Here is a 12,433-nt window from a genome sequence, read left to right on the forward strand (position 1 = left end):
TCTCTCTCTCTCTCTCTCTCTCTCTCTCCTCTCTTTGTCTCTCTCCGACTTCTACCTGCATATAAGGAATTGAACTCTCATCTCTCATCTTCTGCTCCAGTGCTATGCCTGTCTGTGTCCCACAGCGATGATCAGGCACTAACTATCTAAAACTGTAAATAAGCCTCCAATTAAATGATTTTAGGAGTTGCCTTGGCCATAGTGTCTATCAAAGAAATACCAGGAACTAGGATACTGCTAGGTAAGCCTGACCAGGCTATTTGTAGAAAGAGTATGGAAGACTTTACGACTTTAGACTAAAAATGTAGTTGAATACTTAAATCAGGACTTGATGGTTCATCCTAGTAGAAGCATAGAAGATTAATAGTATAGAGGGCAATTTGGACTCTGGAAGTGTGGCTCCAGAGGTTTCAGAGGGGAACAGTATTAATAAGTGGATTACTAACCTCTCTTTTGATGGTTCGGCAAAGCGTGTGACTGTTCTTTGCCTTTGTCCTAAAAATCTATCTGAAGCTAAAAGAGATTTAAATTAATATCACTGGCAGAGATTTCAAGACAGCCTAGTAGTGACAGTATTATGTAGTTACTAATGATCATTCTTATGAAGATCTATAATGAAGAAGAACAAGCAGGCACAAAGAAATACAAAATGTACAGTTTGAAGAGAAAAAGAGCACCAGGAAATGTAATTCTGGAGCCAAGTCCTATACTCAAGAAGTAAAATGTGTAAAGAAAGGACTTATTCAAAATAGAATAAAGAGAGTTGTGTCCTCTGAGCAAGACCCAAGCAGCTAAGCTTCCAATTTATGAAAAGGAATTAAAGGAATGTTTAAGCAGCAAAGGAGTCTTTGGACAATAAAAAGCTTATGCAAATGCAATTCAAGGAGTGTGCCAGGTTCCAAAGCTAGTGAGCAGAATAACTAGGAAGCTTAGCCCTTGCTGTTCTAGATTTACATTCAAGAAAATACAGGAAAGGTTTTGCAGTAAAGAAAAGCTGCTGAGATCAGGCATATAACAGGGAAGGCCATGTATAGAGGCCCAAAGAGAATATTGCATGAAGGTGTAAGGTGAAGCAAAGTCTGGGTTGCGTTGTAGACTTCAAGATGCTGGAGAGGCCAGATCCATGTGATGCCTGTCAAGGATAGCTTCTAAGGATCTGTGGAATCATTCCACGAGAGATAAATGTGGTGTAGTCAACAAATCTGGAAGGAAAGGACCATTTAATAAATCTTTTAAGATCAGACCTGGCTGCAGAATGTGTCGTTTGCCCACTGGATGACGGCTTTGGTACAGTACTTCTTCCCTTCTGGGATGGTAGTATATATTCTGTGCCATTGTATACTGAAAATATTTTATTTGGTTTTTGCTTTTAATTTTACATGGAGCTTCAGTTAAGAGACTGCCTTAAGTCTCAGAAGAGATATTGAGATAGTAATGACACTGGAAAGACTATGGGGACTTTTGAAGTTGGACTGAATGCATTTTGTATTATATTATGGCTACTAGCCTATACGGACCAGGGAGTAGATGTCTAATAATTTGAATGAGGATGGATTCCATTCTCATTCAATTTATGCACATACATTTCTATATGGATCTCTAGTTAGTGGAACTGTTTAGTACGGTTTAGGGGTGGACTTTGTTGGAGAGGGTGTGCCTTTATTGGAGAAGTGTGTCACTGGGGGTGGTCTTTGAGGCTTCAAAACCCCATTCATGCCCAGTGTTTCTTTATAGAGACCTGCTACCTAAAGATAAGGATGTGAAGCTCTCAATTACTGCTCTACCTCCATACCTGTCTGTTTGTGCCCCATGATGATAATGGACTAACCCTATAAAACTGTAACCAAGTTCCCAACTCCCAAGTGTTGTCTTGGCCATTACAGCAATATAGCAGCAATTAAAACAGCAAGAAAACACATTTTAAAGCTCTATGTTCAATTCTCAGGCCTCTTAGGAATCAGACTCTGAGCATGACTAGTTCCCATTTCTGTGTCTCCAGACTACATCCCATTCCCTTCTCAGTTGCTCGTTTCATGCAACATTTGTGCTTTCAACCATATAAATCTGTCTCTTTGTGACTATTTTTCACTGAAAGAACTCAGTTTGAAATGAATTACATTCATTTTGTATTAAACTGGTTAAATACATATATGATATATATATTCATATATGTATATGAATATATATGTATATAAAATGATGTAGTTAACCAATTTACATTTTTCAATATGTAGAAATAAACACCAGGTTTCAATTGTATTTCTTCATTACTAAATCATGTACCTGTGAGAATTAGGACTTTTTTTTAATCACTATACATTATCCATAAACAAGCATAGGCATCACTTTGTCTATGACAGGAAAAGAAATGCATGAGTAACTCACCAGCTATTTAGTCCTCTCATGTGGCATAAGGCGTTCAACTGACCATAATTAATGGTTTTGCTCAGTCTCAGGCCTGCAAAATGAAATCAATTAAAAGTATGAGTAATTTTCTATTATCTTATTAAGCACGTATATAAGTGGTGTTTAATTGAAAACATTCATCACACTAAAAAAAAAATCCAGTGACCATGAAATGAGATATTGTATTCACAGTCTCTAATACACAAATGAAATCCAGTATGATAAGTAAGGTAAGTAGGAATTCATTTTTAAAATGTGTTTTGATCATATAGACAACTTATATATACCTCCTCCTCCCTGTCACCTTCATCTATCTCTCCCCCATGAACTTTATAGCTATTTATGTTTTCTTTATAACTATGGAGTTTAATTGGTATTGAACTCACGAGCATGGGTGTAGGACCATCCACTGAAGGCGAGCAACCAGGTAAGTCTTGAAAAAGAATGAGCTTCTCTACCCAAAAAAGCAATCAACTGTTTATAGCTATGAAACTATGAGTAGCCTCTTCAAACTCCATACCAAAATGCGTTTTGGCTTGATCTTTTACTGGTCTTGTACAAGATATTGTACAGGTAACCATAGCTGTTTTGACTTCATAAGTGTAGCTGTCCTGTCTTATTCATAAGACACTATTTTTCAGCAGTGTCCCTTATCCTCTGCCTGTGCCAACCTTCCTGTTTTTTCTTATGCATGTTTTTCAAGATGATGGGGAAGGGTTTGTGATATACATTCCACCTAGGGCTGAGTATCACAAAGTCACTTAGTTGGTATATATTGATATTTTATGGGGTCTCTTATTAAATACTTGTTCACATTTTTTAAAAGTTACTTTGACTAGGAATGTGAGCTATCCTAATCTTTTGGTATAAATCTAAGTACTTAGAAGGCACTTTGATACATCTATTTAGCAAACTCGTTTTCCCCTAGGATCTTTGGCCAGGCTTATAGTGCCAGATACGTGTTCACTCTTGTGAAATAGGCTTTATATCCAATTGAAAAATCATTGGATATCTCAGTGACCTTTATACTACTGATATGCTTGCCATGTCACTGGTTATTATAGCTCATAGGTTTCATAGCTGGATAAAACTGTTTGACAATTTTTTCTCCAGCTGCCTCCACAGAAATTTCTATCCCTATGAAAGCAAGCCAATAGGAAGAAAGCTTCCAAATTAGCACCAGGTCTGGTTTTCTATGATCTGTGATCAAAGTATGTAAGGTTTTCAAAACATAAAGTCTTACCATCAAGTCTGGTGAGCAACTAATAAGAATGTCAATACCCTGTATTGTTGGAGTGGGGGTGGGGACACATCTAACCAATAACTTGGAAGGAGACAGTGCTTAACAGGTAGGGAGATTTTTGACCTTTGGGAAAAGCACAATATTGCATTGTAAGGTAATGCTAATTAAAGTCTTTAAAATGTAATAAATATATGGATGTTTATAGTTATACATGGCTTTTTCAAACAGAGTTTAATTTTTGATCTAGAAGAAGGTTTAGCAATTTCTAATTGCCATAAAGAGTGAAATTGGTATGAATCATATTCATTTAATTTCTCTGGGATAAAAAAACATTTTTCAGAATTATTTGCCAAGATCTTTAACATCCAAACTGGTCTCAGAACTATGTTAGACGCATTTCAAAGAAAAGTTCTCTCGGTACCTTATATTTCTCCTTTCAGCTTCTCCCTCCTCCTGACCCTTTCTTCTCTCACACTTTCCTTATAAAGTCCTATCCATGCAGATCTACCCAGCTCCGTGCAAGATACTATTATTGATGCTCATTCTTCAGAGAATTCTCCAGCATGTAGAATCAATTGCCAATTGAGAAAAACACAAAAGACTACTTAAGAAACAAAAGTTCTGCTCACATCCAAGAAGCAAATTAACGGTGATTCTCTTTCAATGCCATGATTAGCAAACATCTTTCAAACAAGGCGATAAGTACAATGTGTGGTGGATGTCTTCAGAGTAAATGCACATCACTGATTACTCCAGAACAATCAATGTTGTTAGAACTGTTAGAATTGTTAAATGAAACACACTAATAAATACTAACTTATACATATTTCATTCCTTATTGAAAAGTTATTGAGAAAATAAGTTATTTAATGCACTTCTTAAGCTTTTTAAAAGTTATTCAATGACCATATTGTAATCATGAAGAATTGGTATGTACAAATGTATCGCATTCTAATTCAGAGTTACAGAATCATAAAACTGAGTTTTGTATGGGCCCTGGATGATTTTAAAATTATGCAGAACTGTTTTCTAAGTATAAAAATAAAATAAGGAATTCAAGCAGAAAATTTATTGCTATTTGAACATCATAGCTTTTACTAAATCTAGAATTACTATTCATATGATTTAGGCACTTCCCTACTAATATTTCTCAGATATACCTTAGCTGAAAAAAGACTGTGTGTTTTAGTTTTGGTGTCATATAGAATTACTTATTTCAAATTAAGCAAAATAAAACTTTAATATACATAAAATATTTGACATACTATTATTTCTGGTGTAAATGATATAAAATGTTGGTCATATTAGGTGTTTATGGATTAGGAAGAGACTTGCATTAAGTACACATTAATCCATTTTCCTAATGTGGTTGATGAGGAGGCTCAGTAACAACTCCAATGAGTGATATGTAAATGAGGGGCCTGCCATAGAGATTGAGGGAGAGAGCTTAAATTTGGGAAACTGACAACAAAATGCACACATGACACTAGGATCCGTTATCTTCATTATTCTTCAGTTAAGATAATTCACAAAAAAGAAGGAGGAGGAGAAGGAGGAGGAGGAGGAGGAGGAGGAGGAGGAGGAGGAGAGAAAAGATTTACCAAAAAAAGATTTTAAGAATAAGAGTTGCTGCTGTGAGTCTGACAGATACAGACACCACAGCCACTCTGGATGGAGCTTGTGGACTCTTATGGAAGAATAGGAGGAAGGACTGTAGTCCATAAGGGGATAGGAATTCCACAGGAAAACCAACAGAGTCAACTAACCTGGACCCGTGGGCTCTCAGAGTCTGAACCACCAAAGAACATACAGGGGCAGGACCAAGGACTCCCTGCATACATGTAGCAGATGTGCAGCTTTACCTTCATGTGGGTCTTAAACAACAGGAATGGGAGCTGTCACAAAAGCTGTTCCCTGCACATGGCTGCCTTGTTTGGCCTCAGTGAGAGTGAATCGCCTAGCCACCTGCTCAGAGAAGGGGAGTTGGGAGACATTAAGGATTGTGGGAGGGGGGTGACCTGAAAGGGGGAAGTGAGTAGGATGTAAAAATAAGTAAAAATAAAAAAAAATAAACAAGAAAAAAAAATAAACAAGACAAAACAGTAAGAGTGGCTTCCTCCCATGATTATTTTGTTCCTCCTTCTAAGTGGGATTGAAGCATCCTTACTTGGACCTTCCTCCTTATTTAAATTCTTTTGGGCCTGTGGGGTGTATATGGATATTCTGAACACTTTTGGCTAATATATCTACTTATTACTGTGTACATATCATGCATGTCCTCTTGGGTCTGGGCTACCTCACTAAGGATGATATTGTCTAGTTCTATCCACCTGGATGGGAGAGTGAAAGGTGAGGAAAATAGAGGAGCAAGAGGACGCATGTGGAGAAACAGTAGAGAGTCCAAGAGGACCAGGAGAATGAATGGAAATATGCAGCTGCTTGTGGTAGGAGGGAATTCTCTACGAAATCCTAGAGACCTGGGATAATGGAGGCTCCCAAGAGTCAATCCAGGGGACCTTAGTTGAAATGTCCGACAGTGGGGATATGAAACCTGAAGAGACCTTCTCCAGTACCCAGATGGGATCTAAATTGGAGAAATAAGAACACAAACTTACCTACAAATCTTTTGACACTAAATTGGTCCTGTCTAAAAGAAATGTAGAAACAAAGATAGACCAGAAATTGAAGGAATGGCTGACCAGTGACCAGCTCATTTTGAGACCTGTCCTATGAGCACGCACCAATCCCTCACACTATTAACGATGCTATGATGTGCCTGCAGACAGAAGCCTAACAAAGTAGCCCTCCAAGAGGCTCTACCTAGCACCTGACTGAGACAGATTCAGATACCCACAGAAAAACATTGGAAAAAGGTCAGGACCCCTATGAAAGAGTTAAGGGAAGGACTGAAGTTATAGGAAGACCAACAGTGTCAACTAACCTGGAATCCTGGGAGCTCCCAGAGACTGAGCCACCAACCATAGAGCATGCATGGGCTGGTCCAAGATTCCCATTACAAATGTAGCAGAGGGCTGCCATATCTGGACTCGGTGGGAGATGTGCCTAATCCTATAGAGACTTGAGGCACAGGGTAGGGAGGAGGATACAGGGTGTGAAAGCTGCATTCTCAGAAGTGAAGGGAAGGAGGAATGGGGGGAAGAACTCTACAAGTGAAAACAGGAGGAGGGGCAGCATGTGAGATGTATATTAATTAATTTAATTAATTAAAGAAAGAAAACAAACAGATATTTTTTAAAAGCATAAGAGTTGCTAGTAAATTCTACTTGTTTTTTCTAATAAATAAATAAATAAATAAATAAATAAATGCTTGCTTCTATGATAAAGAGCTACCAGGAGTCCAAGATTTCATTCTTAGCTTCTAACAACCCAGTAAGCTCAAAAACAGCATAGACTACAAAGCACTTACAGACTTATAGAACATTTAATTCATCAAAATATGTATTTGTTATTGAGTCTGTTCTTAGCAGTGTTTGTTACAAGAGTGTTTGTATGAAGAGTTTTATTCATTAGGTAGATGCTGTCTTTGAAAGTAGATTGCTTAAAAATAAAAAAGACTAAGTGTTTTGAGGTGAAACTACAACTATTGAAAAGGGCAGATGTTGATTTTTTTTTCTATTGATCAAATCAGAAATAAAATGTAAGTAAGAGAAACCTACAAAGTTCACATTTGTTTTCTATCCTTGATTTTCCCTCCTGAAATGCTTTAGCCCAGCTTTTGACAAGAGCAGCAGGGGCTGAACCTTAGAATGAGGTTAAAAATCAAAGGTTTTAACCAGAGGACATGTGAAAATGGATTTGAAGCTGATAGCTATAAACTACTCCCACACTAGAAACTCACTGTATAATTAAATATCTAACTGTCTATTGTTATATTAGGCATATGACCATTGAATATTATTAAGATGGAAAAAAGTTTGTTTCAGTAAATATAGTTTCTTATTTTTGTCATATATTAAAGTAAGTATGCATAGATTACATAGTTCTAATAAAAAAATGGTCACACACACACAGTAAATGGTTTCTAGTTTTGTTTTATTGCTGTTGTTGTTGGTTGCTTGGAGTTTTTTTGTTTGTTTGTTTTATTTTGTTTATTTGTTTGACTGATTGATTGGTTGGTTTCTTTGATAAGAGATATTTACTCAACCCTCAAAGAAAAGTCAGAGAAACAGTTTATACTTAACAATCATAAAGAAAGTTTACTGTGGAGATACACAGCATATATTTTAAGAGTATGTTATAAAAAAATAAGATACTGTGATGAAACTAAGCCTCAGAACCATTTTTATTTTGCCAATAGAGAAGCCCACATCTACACATTTAAGAACCATCCGTAACACTCCACGTCTACTAATTTTGCTCCTTATCACAAGAGCGATTGTTTAATCCAATCTTTTAAACTCTTAGTGAGGTGAACGCATGGACCAGTGAAGCCATTGAGAAAATGTCACAATGACCCTGTGGAAATGTCAGAATACAGTGAGTTGAAAAACAGACGAGTGAGACCTCTTTAAAAGGTTTCTGTGCACACTAATAATTAAACCAATGACAAGTAGAACCTTTCTTAATATAATTATTAATGTGTAAGTAAGGAATTTGGTAGTGATAAAAACAGAAATATTAACAGCAAACTTGTTGCTCACCTTATACTGTAACAAGAAAACTCTAACATAAGGCTGTAATATTAAAAAGAAGTTTGACAGGAGAATATTAAAGGATTATAAACATGATCAAGTCTTTTTATATACTTAGATCAGAGGTCCAAATCTAGGGAAAGAAAATAAGGTGTTAATAACTATGCATTTTGAGTCACCTGTGTTAATGATCAATAGGGAACTTATTTACATTTTTTATCTATTTTTGTTTTTATAAAATTCCAAATTTAATCTTCTGTAAAATAATACTGCATAAACAAGGCACTTGACAGAGCTAAATAAACCATTTAGGCAGGCCTATCTCCAAAACAATAGACCTTGAATCCTATTCATTTACCAGCTGCCTTAGTTGGCCCAATATCCATAACAGTAGTCTGGAAGACAGTTTTGTTTCTGACTCTCCTTTGCCTGGAAAATGGCTCTGGTCCTCTCCCATTTCTTTCTCTGCCTGTTTCCATCTCTACATCTACAGGCTTAGCTCTGGTCCTGATTCCTGCAAACCTACCTGCTTTATTCACAATGCACCTTTATCAGGTAATTATCTCCCTCCCTGTCATAAACTTCCCTGTACCAGCCTCCCTTTCTTTTCCCTAAAGTCTGGCTTTAGAGATGTAGTTCAGACATCTTTTCCTGGTCTAATCAGATAATATTCCAGCTTTACTTGGCCTAGATCCAGCCACAAATGTCTTTCACTGGTTCAATCTGAAGCAAGCTAGATTCTTACATCAGAAACTCAGCTGAAGAAAGTTCACTTGCACAAGTGACACTAAAAAAAATGCATGAGGACAACAGAACATCATTAAATCCACTAGTCCTATAGGAATTCTCTTTAGTGAAAATTACCTAGTTGAACCCTGGGCACAGCACTTCTATGAATAATAAATACTCCTTTAAAGAATTCAAGGAGTTTAAAGAAGACACAAACAGCTCAATGAGCTTCTTTAATAAGATAATAAATACCTGAATGATGTCCAAGAAAAAATATATGACTGATCAAAATGACAAAGAAAACTCAAACTTTAAAATCATAATTGAATAAAGAGAAATATTCATGAGAACTCAAGCTGAAATGAAAATGTAACTAAAGAAAACCTCAATAGCCCAATGAGAGAACTTAAGGTCAAGCCCTTTGAGTAGAATGGTCAAGTAGAATAAATCTATAGGGACTCAACTATAAAACAGAGGAACAAGCCCAAACAGCAAGCAAATACATTTTTTTAAAAAATATAAAATGAACATGTAGAAGTTGTGGATTAATATGGAAGCAACAAACTCTTACACTTAATAATAATGTCAACAAACTTTCAGAATATAAATAATCATACATGGCCAGGCCACTAATGTTCTATATACCAATAATAAAAATGTTATGAAACATATCCTATTCATAATTGCTTCAAAGGAAGGAAGAAAGGAAAGAAGAAAGGAAGGGAAGGAGGAAAGAAGGAAGGAAGCAAGCAAGCAAAAGATACATTGGCAGATATAGGAATAAATTTAGCAAAGAAAATAAATGATCTCTACAATGAAAATTTTAGGACACTGAAGAAATTGAGGATACTAGAAAGTTGAAATAACTCCCATATTCATGAAATGGCAGAATTAATATTATAAAAATGATTACTAAAAGCTGTCCAAGGACTCAATATAATCCCATCAAAATTCTGGGACATGCTTCACAAAAATAGAAAAAAAAAAACACTTAAAATTTCTGTGAAGAATTTTGAAGCACCTTGGCAGGGGAAAGTTGCCTGCCACTATATTGGGACTCAGTGAGAGATCAGACTCTCAATTAGTCCTCTAATTTGCAATATGTGCTGTGCCATACATGCATATATATACAATGTATTGTACATATATGAATGTATACAATAATTTACTAATTTAAAAATAATTAAAATAGTAATTTAAAGTTTATTAGGAAATAAACCTTAAGTAACCAAAGTAGTTCAAAAAAGAAAGAACAATTCCAGAGCTATCACAATACCAGACTTCAAATTATACTACAAAAACCATACAGACAAAGACAGAATGTTACCAACAGAAAACAGACATATTGCTAGATGTCATAAAATAGAGGACTCGAAAATAAGCCCCACAGACCATTTTGTTTTCTATTGGTATGATAAAAACACCAACCAAAATAAACATAATAATAATAATAATAATAATAATAATGTACTTGGTTTACATTTTCAAATCACAGTCCATCACTGAAGGAAGGCAAGGCATGAACTTAAGGCAGGAAACTGAATCCAGGAATTAAAGCGACAACCATAGAGGAACTCTGGTTCCTAGGTTTGCTCTTCTAGCTTGATTAATGTATCTTTCTATACAATGGGGCAGGCCTCCTGTCCAGGAGGACACATACACATACACTGGACTGGAACCTCCTACCTCTATTATCAATCAATCAAATATCCAATAGACATGCCCATGAGCCAATATGATGGAGGCAGTTCTTCAATTGGGACTCCTTTTCCCAGATATGTCTAGGTTTGCATAAAGATGAAGAAAACTAACCAGTCAAAAACATAATTGAGAAAAAAAGGGACTTTTAAGCAAATGGTGTTGAGAACACTGGATATGTACCTAAAAAAGAATTAATTCATATCTCACCTGAATAAGAATACATTAAAATAGAGTAAAGATCATAATGTAAACATGAAACACTGAAACAAGAGGAAAACATTTCAAAATATAGACACAGGAAAGAACCCTCTGAGAATTAGTCTGATAGCATAAGAATTAAAACTAAGAATTGACAAGTAGAGTTACATAAAATTGAAGAGCTTCTGCACAGCAAAGAAAACTGAGACGGGTTACATACGGGAGAAAAATCTTTGCCAGCTTTATTTTATTCAGTGAGCATTTATAATTAATTAATATTAACTAATATATAATTATGTCATATATTATGCATATATGGATAAATTTTGTTTGACATGAGGATTTCTGAATGCATCATTCTTTTTTTAACAGATGTATAATATAAATAATAATAAAAATGAAAACGTAAAAGTGAAACTCAAATCTCCCAGTCAGTGAACTTATCAGATATTTCTCTGAACATACAAAACTAATGGCTAACAAAATGTTTTGAAGTATTTAAAATCCTCAGCTTTTAGGTACCTAAAAACTGAAACTGATTTTGGATTCTATTTCACCCCAGTCAGAACAGCTATCGTCAAGAAAACAAATGAGTCAACATTGTGGCGCACACCTTGGCCATCCAGGGACACACAGTGAGATGCTAAAAAAAAAAAGAGAGAAAAGAAAAAAAGAAAAGGAAGAAAATAACTGAGAAAATTAAGTTTATATGTATTTGTGCACAAATACAGATACATGCACACATATATGAATGTAACAATAAATTCAGATAAAAGGAGGCCATGAACTTGAGAGAGGGGGTCATGGAAGGGTAGTAGGGAGAGCAGCGGAAAGGGGCTGGGAGAAGCAAAGGGAAGGGAAAGGAAGAAAATGATATAATTGTATTTCAATTAAAAACAAATTTTAAAAATGAAGTGTTTATTTACACATATAACTTAGAAGAGTTTCAAACGAAATTTTTTAAAAAAAAAAAAAGAATCAGAGTCAAAAGACTATGACTTATGAAATAGCAAAAACTCTAATGGTAGAGGCCAAATCATTCAGTCATATAAGATGAGGGATGGTGAGGAATATCGGACAGGTTAGTGGATATTTGGTGAATAAATGGAATTATTCTATATCATTTGGTTTTTGTTGTTTTGTTTTTTGGGTTGGTTTTAGTTTATTGTTTTGGTTTTTGAGACAGGCTTTTTCTATGTAGACTTGGCTGTCCTGGAACTAAGTCTGTAGACCAGAGTGGTCTCAAACATAGAGATTCTCCTGCTTCTGCCTCCCAAGTGTTAGGATTAAGGTCGTGCACCACCATGCCTGGTTCCTGCTGTTTTATATCTTGCTTACAGCAGAGGTTAGAAAACAAAATGGTGGTTATGCATTTGTCAAGAACTATTCACCAGAGAACAAATTGTACTATTTTTTAAATTAAAAATAAATTTTAAACAAAAAAAAGAAAAGAAAGAAAGAAGGAAAGAAAGGAGAAAGAGAAGAGGGGAGGGGAGGGGAGGGG

The 12,433-nt window shown here is 35.6% G+C and overlaps 1 protein-coding gene across 1 annotated transcript in view; it reads right to left on the reverse strand.

The window, feature by feature from the left end:
- Nucleotides 1-12,433, reverse strand: part of Cnbd1 (cyclic nucleotide binding domain containing 1) — a 268,986-nt gene that overhangs the window by 240,587 nt on the left and 15,966 nt on the right. Inside the window, exon 2 of the mRNA XM_028779994.1 lies at nucleotides 2,386-2,458. Within this exon, the coding sequence (XP_028635827.1) occupies nucleotides 2,386-2,458 (73 nt within the window). The remainder of the gene's footprint in view (nucleotides 1-2,385; nucleotides 2,459-12,433) is intronic.

The sequence above is a fragment of the Grammomys surdaster genome, unplaced genomic scaffold, assembly GCF_004785775.1.
Source record: "Grammomys surdaster isolate TR1022 unplaced genomic scaffold, NIH_TR_1.0 97, whole genome shotgun sequence".
Lineage (NCBI taxonomy): Eukaryota > Metazoa > Chordata > Mammalia > Rodentia > Muridae > Grammomys > Grammomys surdaster.